At 44.3% G+C, this 22,880-nt stretch overlaps 1 protein-coding gene across 1 annotated transcript; it reads left to right on the forward strand.

Moving 5' to 3' along the window:
- Positions 1-317: 317 nt before the first annotated feature.
- On the forward strand, positions 318-16,590 carry ZBP1 (Z-DNA binding protein 1). Its single transcript, XM_077831676.1, has 8 exons — positions 318-342; positions 7,242-7,472; positions 8,792-8,872; positions 9,512-9,691; positions 10,922-11,095; positions 11,585-11,812; positions 12,747-12,965; positions 16,409-16,590. Exons 1-8 carry the CDS (start codon positions 318-320, stop codon positions 16,588-16,590), a joined length of 1,320 nt encoding a protein of 439 aa, XP_077687802.1.
- Positions 16,591-22,880: the final 6,290 nt, after the last annotated feature.

Consider the following 22,880-nt stretch of genomic DNA (forward strand, 5'->3'; position numbering starts at 1 on the left):
ATCTGCTGCAAATTAAAATTGCCAGGAACTGTCTGAGTCAAGTGTAATACTTTATTCCCAAGACAAACATTTGTACAGTGGACTTTGTCTTGTCAGCCTTCTCGGTTTCAGTTTATGAGATATGTAAGTTTCACTTTCCACTTCCAGCTTCACCACATAGTTATTAGTCCTTCGTCAGAAACCCAGCCCCAAGTTACGCTTTTCTTTTTGTTCTGACTGGATATTTGGTGCTTGCTGATACATGCTCATACACTGGAGTCAGTCGTTTTCTGGAAAGTTCTGTAACTGACTCTCAATCTGCTTTGGGACTCGGATAAATGGCAAACGCACCATCTAGTGCAGGTAAGATTTGCTTTTAAAGACATTCTGAGTTTTTAGTGAATCATTGCCTGACTTTTCTAGCTGCTCATTTATACTCCTTGCTCTTTCTATTACTGCTGATGTTGAGCACACAAGTGTAACCGGTGTGATACGAGTGTTGTTAGGTGTCCCAGCAATGGGAAGGTAGGGAAAGGGGGCTTCAAAATCTAAATTATGGGTTGTGTCTTTGTCATCATTCGTCTGCCTTGGAAGAGTGATTGGAAACATCCCTGTTTACTTTCGAATGCCATGAATAGAGCTGGCCAGAAAATGGAATGTCTTTCTGTGGAAAATTTTTAACAAAAACAAGATTATTTTCAGCAGAAAATTTTGAAAGTCAAAACCTTCTTGGTTGTCAGCCCAAAACTGTCCAATCCCACCCTGAACCCACCCACCTCCCCCCAAAAAAATGAAAGCAGAAAATGTCCTGTTTTACAGGCAAAAGTTTTTGTAAAAATTAATATTACCAATGATAGCAGAAACTTTCAGCCAACCCCCCGCTTTCCATAGGAAAACAAGCTTTGATGGGATATTATTGACTAGCCCTAGCCATGAGAACTGGGGGGGAAATGGGTTTTCCTACTGACCCCCACCCACCCCAAAGCTGGCAGGTGGGAGGAGCAAGCTATCAAGCAGTTATCACAGGGGTGGGCAAACTACAGCCTGCGGACCGAATCCGGCCCGTCAAGGCTTTGTATCCAGCCCAGGGGATTGCCAGCCCCGTGGTGGAGCAGGGCTAAGGCAGGCTTCCTGGCCCCGAGCTGCTCCCAGAAGAGGCCAGCACCATGTCCCTGTGGCTTCTGGGGGAAGAGGCGGGCAGTGGGCTCCGTGCACTGCCCTCGCCTGCAGGCACCGCTCCCCGCAGCTCCCATTGGCTGGGAATGGGGAACCGTGACCAATGGGAGCTTCGGGGGAGGTACCCACAGACGAGGGCAGCGAGCGGAGTCCTCTGCCCTCCCTCCCACAGGAGCTGCAGGGACATGGTGCTGGCTGCTTCCGGGAGCGGCACAGGGCCAGGGCAGGCAGGGAGCCAGCCGTAGCCCCACTGCGCTCTGCTGCCACCCCAGAGCCGCTCCAGGTAAGCGGCACCAGACTGGAGCCTGCACCCCAAACCCCTCCTGCATCCCACACCCCAGGGCCCTGCCCTGAGCCCCTTCCTGCACAGTGCACCCCCTCCCACACCCTGCGCTCCCTCCCGCACCCCGACCCCCGGCCCCAACCCTACATTCATGGCCCTGCATATCATTTCCCTATCCAGATGCGGCCCTTGGGCCAAAAAGTTTGCCTACCCCGAGTTATCATGAAGACATCTGACAGGAAGGGACTGAAGGGTTAAAAAGGAGTCAGATCTGGCAGTTTCATCATCTGGGTCCATTAGCTGTTTTCAAGCTGGAAGACGTGCCCATGAGAATCACACCCACTCGGTTAGTTGTGTGTAATCCACACCTGTGGCCCATGGTACTGCAGCGTGGCCTTAGGCAGAGGGTCTCCCGGTCTACGAGCCACCAGCTGTGCATGGCCTGAGGCTTTGGGTGTTAGGTTTTGCTGTTAGGTTTTAATTAGGTGTAAACTTGTTCAGCGAGCTAGCTTTGGTGGCCAAGCTACTAAATCTTTATGGACAACATAATAATTAAAGAAAACAATTAAATGGCCACAAAAAATGATTGGTTTGATGAGAGCCCCCACAGCTGGCAACAGCGAGAGCACCAGCTTTCCCAGGCTGTTTTACAGCTCTGCATTTCACATTCATACATGGACTAGATCAACTTGTTGTGCCAGGCTGGACTTGCCCTGACCAGATAAGAGGTGAGAGAGGGAGCTTGCCTCTAATTATTAATGCGCTGTCAACGTAACAATAGCGAACCTTCTAAACGTGTGGCACTGTTCTATTCTGGGGCCCAGTCCTGGGTACACTGAGCTCCCACTTAGCAGAATGGGAGTAGAGGAGCTCTCTAGGGCTCAGCACCTTTCAGAATCAGACGCCAGCTTTCTCCACTTCCAAACTGGACTTGAACCACATTACATGGTTATAAGACTGATGTAGATGGGGTCTTCTTTGCAGCGAGGTAAGGAAAATTCAGTCCTCTTTTTCCCCTTTCTTTCCATCTTAGCGGAAAGGTTGACCATCTTTCCAATCACAGAATGTGTGTTTACCCTCTTCTCTTCTCTTCTCTTCTCTTCTCTTCTCTTCCCTCTCTAGATTCAGGCTGAATCCTGTAAACCCTTTGCTTGTGTGGGAATCCCAATTGACTTCCCAAGGACTGCACACCACATGAACCTTTGCAGGAGTGACCCCTCTATTACAGCCTCCTGTTGGTTGCAAGACCTTTTTGTGGTTTTCCTCACCCCCCTTTGGATTGTCCATTAGACTAGAATTTCCCATGGTAATGCTTATCAATCAAGCCAGTGACTGTGTCACGTTCTGATCTTGGTTACAGGGTAAACTGAGAAACTTCTTTGACTTTGTATAGCTTTTTGGAGAAGGTGGTGGGGACGGGAGATAAAAGAGGAAATGTACGTGCTTTCATTTTCATTTTTTGTCTAAAACCTTAGCGTAGAGAAGGGTTAGCATTTGCCTGCCATCTGTATAAGCTCCCAGTAGTTCACATCCTTCTGAAAGGTTTATTTGAGTTATCTGAACCTTTATTGCTTGAGAGTTGGGAATGACCTGAGAAGTAGCTTCCCTGTGATGTTTTCCCTGGTTCTTTTCCCAAATCCAAACATTTCTGAATCTCTGAAAAAGTTTCCATTAGAGCTTGGCTCTCAAGAGGGACAAAGGTTCGGGTTGGCAGTACTAATCTCATCCATGTCCCCCAGTCGTCCCTATTGGTTGTGGCGAAACCTCATAAAAGCAAACCATCTAGGAATCATTTCCCATTATGCTTCAGCCTGAACTGTATCTTCTAAAGTCATTCATTTATTCTCCAGAATTGGCTGAGATACAATGTGGTGATACAGGAATTGAGTAGAATCAAAATTACATTTTAATTGTAAACATTTGTCCAGAAATTAATGTCTCTGAACTAATAGTTCTCTCCAACCAATGTGTTCAGAAACAAATGATGGTCTCTAATTGATTTTATGATATACAGGGACATGTACATGTAGAAAATCACCCAGGGATAATTGCAAATCCCCTTCTTTCAGCAGGTATCCACACAATCACTCAACCGATGCATTTGCTTGTTCTCACACAGTTGTCATTGAGTAGCTGCATGGGCATTTGCAGGAGCTGATTTTTGGCAGGGATGGATTTTTTAAAAGTGCTGTGGAGCTGAATTTGGATTTAAAACACCACTACAAGCAGCCTATGCTGTATAACAGTTTGCTCAGGGCTCTAAATAGATGTCCCCTTACTGAGATCTTTATTGATGACTTTCTCACAGAGTAGGTATTTATGATATCCTCAGATCTTTGAGATCACTCAGTAATTCCAGTGTCAATCCCAATATGTAAAGATGTTTTGAGCAACATCTAAGGACCCTTTTAACAGCTCATGGATGGTTCTTCCCTTTGCGAAAGCTAAACGAAACCACAATTTGAAAAAGAAACTCCAACAAAGTTCTTGCTCTTTCTTTCTGAACTATTTTTTCTCGAGTTTTTTTGAGTTATTTAATTCATAAAGCACCATCGCTGCAAAGCAATCTGAGAGGTGGCAGCACATACAAACAAGAGTCAGAATTTGAAAAACACAAACTGGTTACCTACTTGTGAAGGGTGCTCTACAAATGAGTCCTTGCCCTGATTCAGAGCAGATCTCAGAATGTTCAGCTGATCTCAATTGCCTTGATAGGGTGAAAAAAAGCCCTGTAAGTACCTTAGGTCTCGATTATTCAGATTTCAACACCCATTGTAAACTTTCCTAATCATCTTTTGTCATTTTTAAGCACATTTATGTGGATTATTTATTAGAAGTACAAAGTAGTCTTGTGACACCGGTGTATTTTTCAGATGTCTGAAGATAAATTACCTTCGTTGTTGAGGTGTGCAAAAGCCCAGGAGTTCAACAGACCTAACAGTAGTTTATTGACCCAAAAAAAAGCTACAACTGATCCACCTTGGGTAACAGAAGCCAGGACTGGAACACCAGTGCTGCTGAAACTCACACCCAACACACATGGGCAGGACTGTGTGGGCTGTATCTCCTGGCTGTAGTCACTCTTATCTATTCTTCATCTTTATTAGTACAAATTTTGCATTACACAATAAATGCATAAATGTGCCTAAACAAGCATACAGCACTGGCTCATACAGGGCTGACATCTATTGATTTCAATGGGCTTCAGATCAGGCCCAGGTAAAGAACATCTTTCCTGAAAGGTCTGGCTCGTCAAAGGATTTGGGAAGTCCAAACCAAATGGCACTTGGCAATGCAACTTAGGAAGCAGTGCTTCTCATATCTAAGGAGGCAATTCTCACCAACGTTAGCTGAATTTAACTTTACATACAGTGAAAACTTTACAATATGGCTGGGAAAATTCACAAAATGTGCTGTGAATGGCACTGAAATTCAGAAAATAAAAGCAGCTGGAGATGTGAAATCCAGTGGAAAGGGTATCATTCCTCGGCCTAGACATTTTGCTGTGTCACATCTTTCACTTGAAGGTCAAATTTTGCCTTCAGATATCCATGTGAGTTTCATGTGTGAATATCAGAACATAGGATTTGGCCTGCATTAGGAAGACAGTTTGGGACAACTTGTTCGGGGTAGTTTCTCTGTGGTTGAAAGCCCATTCTCTAGGGTCCAATCTTAAGTGGTGCTGAAATCAATGGGAGATGAGGTCCTTTCCAGGCCATAACTTCAGGTCTTGAATCATCCTCTACTGAAGTCAATACACGTATTTCCATAGACTTTTATGGGAGTGGGATCAGACCCTCAAAGAGCAGGAGTCAGAAAAGCTTTACTCATTTGCTAGCCCATTGATACTATATGGTATATTTACAAAAATACCAGGCAGGCAGTGTCTGGTATACCCAGCTCAGGTTTTTTCATTCATAACTATTTAATTTCAGTGCTGGAACTCTGCTGTCATATATGCATGTCAGCAGCCCATTGTCAGTTTAGTGGTAAAGTATTAGTCAGAGCTGACTATTTGCAGCTTCCTAAACACATTCATGAATATATAGCAATGGCACAGGACTGCTTCACTCAGCCTTTGAATTTTTAACAATGATGCTGTCACTTTTGAGCAGTGTCTGCAGCCTCTCTTACGATCAGCTTCAATAAACAAATGTAATCAAAGTTGCATTCAAAAGTAGCTTCTTGGAGTTTCTCTGGAGGAGCAAATAATCTGTGTTTATTTTATTTTTTTAAAGTCTGCATAGCAAATGATTTCCTTGTTTTAATGATATTGATTGTAATGTGCTTGCAATAATTAACCCTGCTGCTAATGGATTATTGGAATTTCTCTTTAATAATATCATTAGGATACATTTCATGCATTTAATGGTTTTTGTAAAATGACAGTTAAGCCCTCTTGCCTTGGATTTCCTATTTCCTGATTGAATTAGTTTGTTTGCAAGGGCAAACCATGTTTCACAGCTGTAGCATTTTGGGGGAAATAAAAGTGGTTTTTGTTAGATGTGCCAATGTATTTCCAGTCAGAGATGCTTTTTCTGCTCTTTGTCAGTTTCAGTGCTCCTCTCTGCTCTACTCCCCTTCTTTCCTGGTCTTCACGAAAAGAAATAAAAAATCTCTCATGACATAGAATCTCTTCTATGGAGATAGAAGGCCATGAGTAAAACATGCAGCATTTGGACGCAACCAGGATCCTTGGAATTGAGATCCTTATATTGGACCTCACACTGCACCCAGAAGAGGCCCTGATCCAAAGGCCACTGAAAGCAGTGACAGAACCCCCCTGACTTCAGTGGTGCAAGATCAGTCTCTTAGCAAGCAGGAGACCTTGCACCACCCTGCTGACTGCTTTTTGTCTGAGTGCTGGCAGCAGGAATGTGTAGCATCCCTCGTGGTAGGGAAAGGACAAGACACAGTGGTGATGAATACAAGAGGGTAATTTCTGTTTCTCTAGCTCACAGGCTAATTTAGTCCTTGCAACCTAACATCTCTTCAGTTCTTACTCTGCATGAAGCAGTCATAGAAGGGACTGCTGACTCTTACAAGAATACCCAGAGATTCAGAGAGGTACCTTGCCTCTTTCGAGATGGGGTACTAACTTACCACTCATGAAACCACATGACCTGAAGGAAGGGGTAGCTACTGGGAATTTTAGTTATGCCTCAGAGACAGGAGGCTCTTTTTGTGTTTGTGAGGAGGGGAAGCTAATGCTTAGACAGATGCAGGACCAGTGCCTCTGACTTCACCCCTGGATATGGCCGCATTTTTCCAAATGGCATCTCTTTTAAATTGTCAATTTGTGGCCTCCAGAAGCTAGACCCTCACATCCCTTCCAGACATAATCGGTGGTGCTAGGCTTGTGAAGTGGCATCTAAAGAGGACAAATCAGTCCAGTATGGGAAAATAATGTGGGTATCACTTTTTAAAATAAGTCCTTAAGCCAATGACCGTGACTGCTCTGAGGATGTCATTTTGGGTGAGTAAATACGTATTCATTAAAGCCTAAATATGTAACTGCACCTATTTATATGACGGACAACTGCAGTGCAAAGCCACGCCAGCCCGTCATTTCAATTCATTCCATGCCTCCACCGCTTGTGTCTGGTCACAGTTCCCCATTTGGCTTCTGTGATCATTATTGCGTGACTATTATATCCACAGTTAACAAACAAAAAATTCAGACTGAAGATCAGAGGCAAGTGAGTAAAGTCTGGTTGCCAAAAGAAAAAAATGGAGGGGGGGGGGAGTTATTGTCTGAATTGCTTAGAATTGTCTGTAGATGGCTTTTATTGTTTACATTTAGCTTCACAAATGGAACAACTCATCTGGGACCACTTAAGGACAGCTGCCACTCCAAAGAAGGCCTCTGAGATTGCCTGCGCATGTTCGGTTAAAAAACAGGAAGCCAACAAAGTGCTGTACAAGCTGCGTAAGGAGGGAAAGGTTGAGAAGCAGAGTGTCGATAACAAATGGGTTGTCCGGACAGATGACACAGAGGTGGGATGTCATCAGAAAACCGCCCAGTTGAAAAGCGGTAAATGTTTTGAAAAACCTTTTAAAACTCTGTCCGCAACCTCCGATGCTGAGGGCATTTGGGAGCTGAGTTTGTTCTCAAGTCTGTAACTACATTGCAGCCTAACTGCATCAGAGACTCTCAAGCCTTTGACCCCAATTACTCTGAGTCCATTTTTATTTAGTACAGTGAGTTGCAAGTCAATCGACTCTGGTTTTTTTTCTTTTGTACAGAACTGAAACTTGACTAAAGCAGAAGGTGCATTCTTTCCTAGGCAGTTTTTGCACTGAACCTTGTCCAGGGTGGTAGATTAACCCCATGTAGTGTTCTCTGAGGGTACCCTGCCCTAGGACATTTCTTTTGTAATACCTGCAATCTTGGTGCATCCCAGAAGCAGACAAAGGTTGGCTCTTCAGAAATATCTTGGAAATATCTTTTGCCAGAAGCTGGGAATGAGTGACGGGATGAATCACTTGGTGATTACCTGTTCTGTTCATTCCCTCTGGGTCACCTGGACTGGCCACTATCAGAAGACAGGATACTGGGCTAGGTAGACCTTTGGTCTGACCCAGTAGGGCCATTCTTTTGAGTGTCAGGCTCCTCTCTTCGCTCAGACATGGGGGGTCTGCACCCAGGGAAGGGGGGTAGTTTAATCCTCTATAGAATACTCCACCCATCCTGTAAAAGCCTCTCCATGGCTCCAGCTTCATAAAGCTGTGATGAGGAACCAGGTTCCCAGGCAGGGGAATCTGGCACTGCCATACCCTTTGCACTGGAGACCTTCATCCCTCCAGGAGGCATCTGGAAGGCATAGGCCCTGTAAGTACAACTTCTGCAGAAGAATGATCCTGTGGATCTCATGGGATCCCCAACTTCTTCCACAGGAGGGTCAATCGCTCCCTGAACCTCACAATGAAAAGCTCTGCATGAACCCCCTATGGGCTTTGATCCAGTGTCCTTTCCCCTTCATGGGGACCATGGGGCCCTTCATTAGCCAGGGATCTTTGGCTGGGATAGTTTTAAGATAACTAGAGAGAGGACAAACTCCACATAAAGGCAGAGAAGTGCCCTTCCCCCTCCCTGATCAACTCAAGCCATGCAGCAGACCAACCGTCTGCCAATATCCTAGCTCTACTAAAGCCCCACATTTTCTGGAGGTGGGCAAAGATCAGAACTGAGGGTATACAGCAAAGATGCCTGCTCCCCTGGGAGCCTGCTTTAGGGGATGGGGACAAGAAAGGAAAATGGGGAATCAGTCTCTCTTCCTAGCTAAATAGCAGAACTTTTCACAAATCCCCCGCCCCGCAAATTACAGTGCCTAACAATGTTCTTTGTTGTAGATGACACTGCCCTAGTCCCATTGCACCAGGCTGTGAACACTGTGACTCCTGTGAAAGATGACCGCAGACTGTCAGAAAATCGTAAGATATTTGCCACGTGCCTAAGACTGAATAGACTAACTTTAGAAATCTACATTTAATGATTTTTGGCAGCCACAATAGAATGCTATTAATGCTAGCATTGCACTATTGTATGTGTAGAAGTCTAGCATGGGTCTAGGAGTCGTAAATCGTATTCCTGCTAGGAATACCTTGTGCTAGTAGCCCCCAGGCCACGATAAAGCCTCATCATCCCAGGTGCACCTCCAGAAACCCTCTGTCTCAGGGAGGTAGATCCCCACCCCAGGCACCTTAGTTCCCACAGGGGAGCACATGAACTGCTACACCCCTGTAAGTGCCACAGGATACTGCTCTATCTACTCTATGCAGCCCACCAGCTCTGGTAGTTGGTAGAACTATGGCTCCACCTACTCCCCATTCCCTTTGCAGCCGGTGTAATGGTGGGCCTGAGCTGGATAGCACAGAGCTCATTACTGGCAATCCCAGTGAAGTCATGTGAGCTGATAACTTGGTAAGATTCAAAGGGGAATTTGGTAGACCATGTGTGGCCTTGGGGCCACAAATTATCAGCCCAGTGGTCCCAGGGAGCACGATACAAACTTCGCTGCATTATCCTCCATTTCTGGCAGTGAATCAATAAGCCCACCCTTTGTTTCCCAGAGAAAAAGATTTACCAGTTTCTGTCAGAAAATGGATCTTGCCGTGCATTAGCCATTGCCAAACATATGGGAAAGAAGACACAAAAGGAAGTCAATGCAGATTTATACGCGCTGCAGAAAAAACATGTCCTCAGCCAGGAGGAAGACACAAAGCTTTGGTCAGTTTACGGACAGGGCACAGGTATTGTACTGAGATGCACTTTTCAGAACACCGCATTCTGAGTAGTGTTACAAAAAGCAGCTTTGTTTTCTTTATGGCTGTAAACACTTTCAGTTAGACAACTAAATGGTCCTTCCCCGGGCCACGTCTCTTTGGCTTTGAGAACGTGGGCTTTACTTCGATGTGCCTATCAGCACCAATGCTCACAGTTTGATTGATCTTTAATCAGAAGTTCTGGTAAACAGCTCAGAGCATGGGGCTGCGAGACTTGGGTCTTGAGTCAGCCAGACAATGCCCAACTCACTGTGTGCCCTCCTAGGACGATGGGGGTTCATTTAACTCCCTTGTGCTTCCATTTCCCCATCCGTAAAATGCGGAGAGCACTTGTCCACCTTGTAAAAGGCTCTGAGTTCCTGAAATGATTCGCACTGTGTAGCCACAAGTTATCGTTACGCCTATGCTGACATATATTAGGAAAAAAAGAGATGTTGTCTATCGATCTCTTACTAAAATCATTTCATCTCACTACTTCTATGGCCTTGCTTGATCAGTCCCATTTCTATCATTCGTTTCAAATCCTGCCCTGGGATATACACTGTTGCCGTTGTTCATTGTACATCGTTTTTGGGTACTGCTGGCTGACTGAGATCAGCCCTCGCCACTGGCACCATTAGACACACAGACACAGAAGTTATGTGTAACATCAGGCTCCCTTACTTCTGTAGCTCCTCCCAATGTCTTCCTGCCCACAACCCTCCATTCTGAGATAATGAGACAACAGAGAGATCTGCTACCAGTCAGGGTCACTAGGAAATCAGGATACCTAAACAGCCCTTACTCCCTCTAAATACACAGAATTAGCAACATAACGGGCTCCTTTAGGTGTGTCTACACTGCACACTAAGTCTGGGCTCTGACTCAGGTTTGAGCCCAAGCCCCACTTCAGTCCACACACAAATTAGTCTGTCTTGGGTCAGCAAGCACACAGGACCCGGGTCCTAGGATTCTGCTAGAGTGCGTCTACCCAGTGAGCCAGCAGCCCACCGTGGAGTGTCTCAGAGCCGAGATTTACAGACTCAGGCTCGTGGGACTCGCATTACAAGGCTAACAATAGCTGTGCAGACTTTGTAGTTTGGGCTTTGAAGCCTAGAGAGGGGATCACTTTTGTCACAGGACAAGAATTGCTTTTCTCCCAGGAAAATTGTTTTGTCTTTTGTACTGGAGACTAATGTGTGTTTTGTTCTTTTCCAGGTTACAAAGCAACAAATCCTGGAGCAAATAAGGAAGCAGTGCCACTTATTATTCAGCATAATCCAACAAACATTATCTATCAGGGAGGAGTGCAAAACACCATCTCTATAGCTGATTCCAGAGCTACTCAAATTGGAAACTACAACTCACTGAATCTAGTGGATAAAAAAGATGGTAATCATCTCTCTGCACAGGTTTATGGGTGCTATACTGGTTATCCTCTCTGAGAACAGACATGAACAACAGCCATCATAATTAATAACATAAAAAAGATTTCGTATTTTACCAGAGCTGGTTGGAAAATGGATTTTCTGTCCTGTGGGATATGCCAACATTTTGAAATTTGCTTTTGTGCCAGACGGAATTAAAAGTTAAGTTACTGCAGAATGGAAATTCTGAAAAATTTCTGTTAGGAGACACCAAATCGTTTCATGTCAATAACTGAAACTATAGCATAAATGTATTAAATATATAATATATAAATTATAATATATAAAATATATAAAATTACTATTGCAATATACACCTAATATAGACCTTATCAAAATGAGATTGTCAAAACGAATCATTTTGGCACTCTCCCATACAAAATTTCACTATTATTATTATTATTTTATTTTATTAATATAGTTATTATTCCTTCCCTTTACACTTATACTTTAGATTCTAGACCAACTGTTCCAAGTCTTAGGGCTGCATCAGAGAATGCTGATATGTTGCCCTGTGAAGTAGACGCTAAAACAACCACCCAGGGTGGTCAGGAAATTGATGTCACCGAGTCCACACTCAAGAATACTGTCATTGGTAATGATAATCAAATGAATATCATTATGAAGAACTTCGTTGACAGTCGAGAGGAGCATCTAGACCAATGTGGCACTTCAGAAAAGAGTAGGTACAGTGTGTTGGCTTGTGTTGAAGATACTCCAGTGCTCTGCAGGGCACTGGTTATACGAGAACTCCCTCAAGCACAGCCCTGTCTGGATGAGCGCTGACTTGTGAATCATTACAAAGTATGTCAGTGCTGAAACAAACCTTTATGACCCTAGAAATTGGGCTTAATGCTCAGAGTCTGTGATGTGTGAGTAGCAGTGGTTATTGCACTCCAGCCCTGTTCATGTCTATTTGTCCCCTTTCACAGCTGGGGTAGGAAAACTTTCCTCTGACATCCTACTAGCGCGTATTTGTGACCCACTCCTATAACAAAAACCTCTTGCAAGCCTTCCATTTGGCTCCACTATTTATGGTAGGACACCCTCCCATAAAGCCTGCATCTCAGCTAGGCAGGACCAACTTCATGACAGAGTGCAGCCCAGAAAATGGATCCTAATTATTGACTCTGCACTTGTCATCTGCCTCTGATTCCCACCGACTTCAAAGGGATGTAGGACGAGGCAACTAGATAAATGGAAAGTATTCCCAAGTGGTTAGAGTGCGGGACTGTGAGTCAGGAGAGCTGGGTATTCTTGACTATGCCACTGACTCGCAGAGTGGCCTGTGGCAAACTGCTTAATGTCATCTGTAAAATGAAGATGCCAATATTTTGTACGTTGCTTTGAGCTCCTTCATAGAACATGCTGCACAAGTGCCTAGAACTTTTTAGAGTTATACTAGGTACCCTCCTATCTGTATCCATTCATTTCTGTGCAACAAACTAACGTGCTGAAATGCTGAGATTTCTACTACTATAATGCAAATCTTAGTCCCACCCGAGCCCTGGGAAATGAGTATGTCACCTTTTCGACATTCACTGATTCCGTCTTTCTGATTTCTTATGCTCTCCTTTTTATGACAAATGCCCCCCCCCTTTTTTTTTTAACTCTAGATCCATTTGGTGACATTCTTTCTGCCAGCCCTGGACTGTCACTGAAAATTAGCACCTCCCGCCCCGGGGAAAGGAGAGCTCCATTTCAAAGAGTCAGCATCAACAAGTCTCAGATGGAGAACGTCATGATCGGAAACAGCAACCAAATGAGTGTTCATGAGCAGTGTGGTTCTGCCAGCCTCGCAGATGAGGAGACAAATGAGGAAGAAGATGTTTCAGGTCAAGATGGCAAACGGCGTATTGACGCTTGTAGGCTTCTCTTGCATGTAAACTGTGCCTGATGTGTATGAGCTGGCTCCTTGGTGTGTGCCAGACATTTGAAGACTACTGACATCTAGGTCATACTTGCCAAATTTGGACAGGTGGCCAGTTCTGAACATTGTGCACTATGGGCCTGATCCAAAGCCTCTTTAGGTCAATCGAAATCTTTCCATTGGCTTCAATGGGCTTTGGATCAGATTCTAGAAGCATCACTATCAGTGGGTCCTTCCCCCCCAATTTGGGCCAGATCCTCGCATCCTTCCTAATGCTGGGGTAGATTGGTACTATGCACAGGAGGAGCCCTAATTTACATCACTTTGAGGCACCCCCACAATATTCAGAGGAAACATTAAGAACAGTCCCACTTCATCACATCTCTCCCCCCTTCGAGACCGAACTGAGCGGGGTCACTTTAGCCGGTGACCTGGGGAAGTTCGAAGCTACCAACGTTCCCATGGATGCCCCAGCATCTCTTCCATTCATTGGTGGGAGTTACACCAGGCCCTTCCAGTTTCATGCCCTCCCTTAGGTCGGGGGTGGTCAACAGCACTCGCATGCCGCATGTGGGAAGGTTTATGCAGCCCGTGCCCTTTTGCCACCCCAAAACCCCCGGGGGTCAAACTGGGATCAGGTCTTCTCCCAGTGCTCCAGTCTGGAGGGCTGCAATTCGGGCTCTCTTGGTTAAGAGTCCCCATCTTGACCTGGGCCACATACTGTTCACTTAAAGAACTAGCATGAAGACATTCCTTTCTCAACAACCTTGTCTCCCCAACAAGCTGGCCAAACACAGCCACTTGGGTTATAGGACTGTTTAACTTTCTTAACAGCTTTCACTTCACTACCTGAAGGGTTTCTTCAGGTATGTTGGCAACAAGAAGAAAGCCAAGCAAAGTATGGGCCCATTAATGAATGAGGGAGGCAACCTAGTGACAGAGGATGTGGAAAAAGCTAATGTACTCAATGCTTTTTTTGCCTCTGTTTTCACTAAAATGGTCAGCTCCCAGACTGCTGCGCTGGGCATCACAACATGGGGAATAGATGGCCAGCCCTCTGTGGAGAAAGAGGTGGTTAGGGACTATTTAGAAAAGCTGGACGTGCACAAGTCCATGGGGCTGGACGAGTTGCATCCGAGAGTGCTAAAGGAATTGGCGGCTGTGATTGCAGAGCCATTGGCCATTATCTTTGAAAACTCGTGGCGAACGGGGGAAGTCCCGGATGACTGGAAAAAGGCTAATGTAGTGCCAATCTTTAAAAAAGGGAAGAAGGAGGATCCTGGGAACTACAGGCCAGTCAGCCTCACCTCAGTCCCCGGAAAAATCATGGAGCAGGTCCTCAAAGAATCAATCCTGAAGCACTTACATGAGAGGAAAGTGATCAGGAACAGTCAGCATGGATTCACCAAGGGAAGGTCATGCCTAACTAATCTAATCGCCTTCTATGGTGAGATTACTGGTTCTGTGGATGAAGGGAAAGCAGTGGATGTATTGTTTCTTGACTTTAGCAAAGCTTTTGACACGGTCTCCCACAGTATTCTTGTCAGCAAGTTAAAGAAGTATGGGCTGGATGAATGCACTATAAGGTGGGTAGAAAGTTGGCTAGATTGTCAGGCTCAACGGGTAGTGATCAATGGCTCCATGTCTAGTTGGCAGCCGGTGTCAAGTGGAGTGCCCCAGGGGTCGGTCCTGGGACCGGTTTTGTTCAATATCTTCATAAATGATCTGGAGGATGGTGTGGATTGCACTCTCAGCAAATTTGCGGATGATACTAAACTGGGAGGAGTGGTAGATACGCTGGAGGGCAGGGATAGGATACAGAGGGACCTAGACAAATTGGAGGATTGGGCCAAAAGAAATCTGATGAGGTTCAATAAGGATAAGTGCAGGGTCCCAATGCACAGCTACAGACTAGGGACCGAATGGCTAGGCAGCAGTTCTGCGGAAAAGGACCTAGGGATGACAGTGGACGAGAAGCTGGATATGAGTCAGCAGTGTGCCCTTGTTGCCAAGAAGGCCAATGGCATTTTGGGATGTATAAGTAGGGGCATAGCGAGCAGATCGAGGGACGTGATCGTCCCCCTCTATTCGACATTGGTGAGGCCTCATCTGGAGTACTGTGTCCAGTTTTGGGCCCCACACTACAAGAAGGATGTGGATAAATTGGAGAGAGTCCAGCGAAGGGCAACAAAAATTATTAGGGGTCTGGAACACATGACTTACGAGGAGAGGCTGAGGGAGCTGGGATTGTTTCGTCTGCAGAAGAGAAGAATGAGGGGGGATTTGATAGCTGCTTTCAACTACCTGAGAGGTGGTTCCAGAGAGGATGGTTCTAGATTATTCTCAGTGGTAGAAGAGGACAGGACAAGGAGTAATGGTCTCAAGTTGCAGTGGGGGAGGTTTAGGTTGGATATTAGGAAAAACTTTTTCACTAGGAGGGTGGTGAAACACTGGAATGCGTTACCTAGGGAGGTGGTAGAATCTCCTTCCTTAGAAGTTTTTAAGGTCAGGCTTGACAAAGCCCTGGCTGGGATGATTTAATTGGGGATGGGTCCTGCTTTGAGCAGGGGGTTGGACTAGATGACCTCCTGAGGTCCCTTCCAACCCTGATATTCTATGATTCTATGATTCATCTGAGACCTTCTCAAAGCTATCCACACTGGATCTTTCAACAGGAAAGTCAGTGGCTTCATTCACAACAGAAAAGTTCTGGCTGTTAGGAACTGAAAATTTCTTGATTAAATCACTTTTACACCCTTCAGTTGCAGTAAACTGCTTGCAAAGACTACCATGAGGATTCCTTTCCCCAGGGACTTTTCTATGCAACAATTCACCCCTCACAGAAATTCTGCCCTTACCCTCTTTACCTAGGGCTTGCTCAAGAGAAACACTTTCCTGATCTTACACCAGTGGCGAATAAGGAGTAACAAAGTTCTTTGCTACCTGTGACATGTCCCCTCCAGGGAGCCAGCAAGGGGGTGGGTGTGGCTGTGATTTCCACCATGCAGTGCATAGTGGCCTTAGCGGACTGGAGAATTCAACCCAAGGGTTGATTTTATTTATTATGGTACTTCCCCCATCATGCTAAACTGTAATTACTTTGCAAGCACCTTGATTCCTCTTTTGCAGCATGCTGTACTTTTTCACACCCGTATTTCTTATTTTTGTATCTTAATCGTTTATCATGTGTGTTCTTTAAATTGTAAATGAAATATACAGAGATAGAAGCAAACGGTAGCTACCAGTGTCAGTAACCACAATGTTAATTAATTAATTAATTAATTTTAACATAAGGATTGCACAATTCAGTTGCATTTATAGCATGCAGGGCAGCTGGCGCACAGCTCTGCTCTGCTCCAGTCACTTAAATGCTCTCTCACTTTTCCTCTTGCTTAATAATTCCACTAGATTCCAACTTGATTTCGGAGCAAAGCAAATGGACATCCTGTGATGATAACAGCATGGATCAGTCAAGTGACATTTCCATCCTTTGTGAAAAGCTGCAAGATGTAATCATTGGGAACAACAACTACCTGAATGTAGAAGAAACTGCAGATACTGAGAGGGGTGAAGGAGATGAAGACATATAATAGATATGTGGGGAAAGCAAAGATCTTGCTTATGAGGCCCTTGCAGAAATTCACAAATGTGAGCAGGAAGAGGTAAAGAAACTTGCTAATTCTAACTATTTTTGCCATGGAGAAGGAAGATATTTAGTGAGCTGTAGCTCACGAAAGCTCATGCTCAAATAAATTGGTTAGTCTCTAAGGTGCCACAAGTACTCCTTTTCTTTTCAAGATATTTTCTGTGATTTACAGACAATAAATGGAACAGGACACACTGTTCTCTGCCTACTCAAAATGTTGAAAAGCAAACAGGATCCCTATATCTTTCCTTAGGGAGTTCTTCTGCCAGAGAAAGAAAAGTAACGGAGTGAATCAATTTTATGCTCCCTGTGAACTTTCAGAGCCCTAGCACCACCGTAAACCTTGAATCCACCCAGGACTTGGAAATCTTGTGCTGTGACAAGTGACAAATTTCAAATGCAGCTGCTATAAAACTCAGTTGCTTACAACTAGTTTGCACCATCCTTCTGTTGGTAGGCTCCAAGGCAAGCTGCTAACTGGACGTGATAGCCCAGCATGAACTATGACTCAATTTGGTGGAGAGAGCTTTCAAATTCTGCCTCTTTGGAGAAGGAGATGAGCTAATGAGTGAGGTGCAGGGGTGAGAAGGAAGAATGCAAAGCATATTGTTCTTGTCAGTTTAAGATTCTGAACCTCTTCTAGGATCCAGCCCAAAGTGGGAACCAAGGTTGTGGAGCCAAAGCTGAGCCACTCCAAAGAGACTACTCCATCCTAGTAGACAATTGTACTTGGGACAGTGGATACTGGGATTCCTACCTCAGAGCTGGGAAAGGGGAGGCCTGTTCAAACCAGCTATACAGACACATTTAGGGGGTCTTGTGTGTACTGCAAGAACAGCTGAGCTAAGCCTGGTTACCAAAAGTTAACAGGTGTCTGTTACTAACAGAATTCAGTGTTTCCAGCTCTCATTAAGTTGTCATAAGTCTCGCAATGTTCACTGACTTTCTTAAAGCCCCAGCTCCTACAACTCAGAACCTCTCTTCTTGTTTTTAAAAGGAAAAAAAGGCTGAAAATGTGAACAAAGCATGATCGCCAGGCTCAGAAACCAAAAAGTCGAATAAAAAGAACCCCAAAAGGTGCAGATTTTTAAAATCTCATGATTTTTTAAACTGCTCTCATGATTTTGGGGCTTGATTCATAATATTTGAATGCTTGGGGTTGCTAATACTAATCACGTGGTTCTTGGACATTACCATGCCCGTCGCTGGTTACAAACTGTTCTAAACATTGTAGTATGGACAGGGTATTATACAGCGGGGCTCCAGAAGTAAGGAATCGTTAGGGGAGAATGAGGGATTCTGGAATTTTCTTTCCTTTCAGCTCAACAGTTCCACACTATGTTGACTTCCCAGGTACTTCCTAGGCCTGTGTCTTCATGCAGGTCTTTCCCAGAGGGATTATTTTGGTTTCTCTCTCTCTCTCTCAACATTATGCTAATTTAGATAATTATTGTCAGTGTTTTTGTCAATGTTTAGATTGTTTATGTGACAAGAAAGCAAGTGATGGGCACATTGTGTAAATATGACAAATTAAATTAATGCTGCAGCTGGGTTTTTAAAAGGGATGAATGATTTTATTTGTAGTCACAGAGACAAATTGAAGGTAAATGGATTCCCTGCTGCAGAGTGTAAGCTGATCACTCTACGTGTCAGGAAGGTATTGACCCATCCACCGCACAGTAGCCTTTGATAGCTACGCTATGGGTTGATGTACCTGCTCAGCTCTGGAGCTCAAAGACCAGAAACCAAAAACAAAGTTCACGCAAATCCCTACAAATCAACACACCAGGTGAGCTAAAGTAGCTGGTTTGAATCCTGGAATGGGGATCATGTCTATTTACAAATATGGGGCCCAATTGTCCAATCTGCCTGAGCTCCCCAGAAGCTGAGGGAGAAAGTGGAGAGGGAGATAAATGGGTTTCCTTCCCCTGTATTCCGGACCCAGCTCCAATGTATGGTACAACATCAGGAGTGCTCTTACATTTGGGCTACCTAGAGCCCCCTCAGGGGCCATTCCAGCAGTGGTATTCTGCCTTCTCTTGGCCATGTCTCCAACACACCCTCTCCACCAAGTGCTGTGAAAGGAGATGGTGTCATTCCCCTCTGCCAAATCCACCAGCCTTCGTGCTGCCAGAGTGACGTGAAGGGTCCCGTTGGAGCATTGAGCCAGTGGGATTTCTTGACCACCTTTTAATGTCACTGCTGCATTTCCTGTTCAGTCAGACATTGATCAATCTGCACCTTGTTTTTCAAGGCAAGGCAGAACTAGTCAGTGAAAAATGTATGACCCCAGAGTTAATTTACCTCCATAACTAAGTAGTAAACTAAATCAAAACCACTTCAGTAGAGCATGAAAAATTTAACGAATGAATAAAAATATTGATAGGTACTCTCTGCAAATCAATGGAGTCACAGTGTTGAATATGTCCTTTTAACTCCATGTCTGAAAAGACCTAGATGTATAGCACTCCACCTAATAATTACTATTTCAAGTTGCTTAACTCAGGGGTGAATGGAACCAGCAACATCAATTTGCATGTGCAATTGTAATATCCATTCAGCCAAAGTGACTCAAGATGGCATCAGAACTACCTCTGTGTTCCTTTCAAAATATAACAACAAACTCAAGAGGATTGGTGTCAGGATTTGTGCGTGTAAAGCCAAGAGCATACTGTATTTGTAGTCAGTGGATGACAAGCAACTGACAGATCCCACCTCCACCCCCAGTCAAAGCAGCTGAGATGCATGTCAAGCTTACTTTGACTGCAATGTGATCGTTCTGTTTTCCTGTGTGGAGGTAGCTCTAAAATTAGGGACACTGGAAAAAACAGACCGAAAAAAGAAAGAGAGAGAAAGCTCTCTGATCATAGCTAAATAGCAAATCAATGCCAAATGTCAGAAGTGATCTAAGTGTCGGCATATGCCTCACTATACCAAAGTCAGATCGTTGTCCCGTGATGTCTGGTATTCCACTTCAGGAGTGGTTGTAGAGATTAGAGACCCGGGACATCATGTTCAGGGTTATCTCCTGTTACACAGACCCTTATCTCCTCACTATGTGCCCCCCAATGGCCACCCTGAATAGTAGCACTACACGTTTATACCTAACTCCACAGGGGTCAATTCCAACGATTAAAGGCTTAAATTATTCCTTCTATGGCTTAAGGAATTGCCATGTGAGTAAAGGGCAGGAGATCCTTCAGAAAACCCAATAATTGACCTATTTAAGTCGATGAGAATTTTTTGGCCATTGGGACAAATATCAAGTTTAATACGGGCCTGCGTTTGAAACCCTTACTGGTGCTGTTTGGCACTCATTCAATGGGGGATTAGTCATGTAAATAAGTCCTATCTGATGTGAGTAATGGAGGCAGATTTTGGCCCTAAATCATTACATGAATTGATCTTAGGCTCAGGAGAAACTGCATGACTGAGTTCTAGCTAAATCTCAAGCCATAAAGTACCATTTGGCTTTTGTCAAAGTTGAGCCAAAAGAGCTGTGCTGAATAATAAAAAATATCATGGGTTTTGGTGTTAAGTTGCATCTTCAAGCATAAAATCCAGCCTTGATGATGAAGTGGAGCCCAGCCTGTTTCACCCAGGCCAAACATACTCAACAAGACCCTTATGCTACTTTTCATTTAGAGGAAATGTCTTTACATGGAAAGAAAAGAAAAATCCTTGACAGATAAGTAATTAGGAAACATCTGGCAAAACTGAAAGCAAAGAATTCATTCCAGGCAAAGGTGGTTAGTTGAACGCTTTTCATCGTGACTCCAATTTAGCATTTAACGAAAAAAATAACACTCACTGATGAAGTGTTTAAAATGGCAGATGGCAAAAATTATGTACACGTCTAGCACAAGATGCTAAATAGATTAAGGGAAAAACATATTGGATAGTCTAAATGTGGAGATGTGTGCCCAGAGGCAGGGCAAGTATTTTGAAACTGTCATGATATTTTTTGATAGATTTCCTAGAAGCAGTGTGGTTCCAGGAATGACAGGTGATTGGAAAGGCTGAGTACTGGACACTGCAGTGTTTGCCTTGGAAGTACAGGGTACCTGTTTCCAGTGATGGTAGCTCCTGGAATGGCAACACAGCAGGAACGCTCCATATGCTATATTCTCCAGTGCCCTGCACCTCGTGCCATCATTTACACCGCACAAATTGGGTATAAAATGCCACCAAATCCGAATGATAGCATACCCGCTTTACAGGGGTATCAGTGATGATACTGGGTGTTTGGCAGTGAAGAATCAGACTTACGGTGTCTGTACTGTACTGTAATTTATTGCTGTACTAGTCTATCCCAGGTTACACACTGCTTTATGAGCTTACAACTGGGACCAATAGATTATTCAGTAAGAAAGTGTGAACTCTGCCAACCCCCTCCCCCGCAAAACAAACAAAAAACCACCCTCTGGAAAGCAAAGACAGGAAGCATACACTATATCCCCCTCCCAAATTAATTGCTACTATTTTGATTAAAACACATTATCATATAAATATTTGATTTAAAATGTGATTAAATCTTTCTTGCTTATGAACTGTGACACCTTTAAAGCCTAACCTTTTATGGCTTAGCGCTACATAATTATTTTGCTCATTAGCTACGTTTAATAGTTCGATCTCTTAATATGCTTTGCCATTTGGAACCTGCCGTCAGTGCCAAGTTCAAATCAATGCTGTTAGTTATTTGTGCCATTGCAGATAATTAAACAAAAATTAAAAGCGATTTAACTTTGCAGATATTCACAGTGTGGTATTAATCTGGCTTGGGATAGACTGGTATTCAAAGACTTGGAGTGACTCAATTAGCCCAGTGCTATGGGCCTAATTCTGACTTTCTTTATACAGGGACAGGTAGGGCCTTGTGTTCCCAGACCAGTAGGTGGCTGCATGGAATACGTAAGGGCATTCTGGAATTTGCATGGGCAATTACATCTCTGTAAATAAGTTTTAGAGCAACCTCAGAGCTTGATTCTGCGCTTGTAATTTGTGCAGTCATTCACACCTGTGCAAAGATAAAATGCTACCCTATGAGAATGGGATTCTTTCACTCTTGCTTTCACTGATATAAGTGAATGCACCAGGGTGTTAGACGCTAGGAATCTTACAAGAACCTACTGTCACTTCTGTTTTTGTTCCTGGTTGAGAATATCCTGAGAAGAACCTTTTCTCATGCTATTGCTGAACTTCCCACCTTACCTGCAAGTTACCAGAAGCTTAAAGGCAGCAGCAAATGTAAAGAAAGTACCACAAAAATCATAATTCAGAAGCTTTACTAAAAGGTCGGGATCTTTTGGAGAGCAGGTGAAGTTTGGGGAGAAGAAAGTTTTCCTATTTTTTCACCCCACTGGTTCTGCCACCATCAAAGCCTCCCAAAGCATATTTCTATGGACACCTTGAAAGGCTAAAAAAAAGAGGGTGGTCCTTATCATAATACCACTCGAGTTTAAGGCCCAGAAAGTTGCACTGGAAAGAAAGACATTTGGGTCTGATTCTGTTCAGTTATGCACATGAACCCAGTGTGACAACAGTGGGATTGCACATGTAAGCTAAGAGCACAGTTTGCCCCTTAGCTTACAAGATCCAAGGAACTATTTTACCTTTCAGAGGACTTGCTCCTGCAAGGCTTAGCTTTCACCCGAGAGGCGGGATGGTCTTCTGGCTAAGCTGGGGGACTGCAACTCAGAAATGGGCAGACTGAAAGACAATAACGCCACTGCATGAAATATACTGAGTTTTTATATTAGTGTTCATTCTGAGGTGGAAGGAAAATGAGACCTTTCAACATTTTTCATGAAAACATGACACTCAATGCCAGGCTAGTCAGCAAGCTGGGTGGTTAGGGCACTCACCGGGGATTTAGGAAACCCAGGTTCCAGTTCCTGCTCCTAATCAATCAAAGTGGAAATTTAATCCAGAGTCTCCCACATCCCAGCGATGTGCCTTAACCCCTCCCCCCTGGGTAATGGGCCATAAGGGGGTTGGCAGAGGGTGTCTCTGAGAAACCTTCCTGATGAATCCAACCAGCTCCCCGCAGAAGATCTAGGTTCAATTCCAGTCTCTGCCACAGACTTCTTGTGTGATATCAGACTTCATCCCTTAATCCTTCCAGTGCTGATTGGCATGATAATGCTCCCTTCCTCCCAACCTTCTTCTGTCTTGTCTATTTACACTGTAAGGGCTTTGGGACAGGGTCTATTTCCTGCTATGTGTTTGATCCAC

This window comes from Eretmochelys imbricata, chromosome 13 (assembly GCF_965152235.1).
Source record: "Eretmochelys imbricata isolate rEreImb1 chromosome 13, rEreImb1.hap1, whole genome shotgun sequence".
Taxonomy (NCBI): Eukaryota; Metazoa; Chordata; order Testudines; family Cheloniidae; genus Eretmochelys; species Eretmochelys imbricata.

Bases quoted from the DNA above. Each gene is read 5' to 3' on its own strand.
- ZBP1 (XM_077831676.1), top strand. From the start codon at position 318: ATGGCAAACGCACCATCTAGTGCAG. The intron at 7,473-8,791 runs GTAAATGTTTTG...TCTTTGTTGTAG, and splicing joins AACCGCCCAGTTGAAAAGCG to ATGACACTGCCCTAGTCCCA. The intron at 11,096-11,584 runs GTAATCATCTCT...CTTATACTTTAG, and splicing joins TCTAGTGGATAAAAAAGATG to ATTCTAGACCAACTGTTCCA.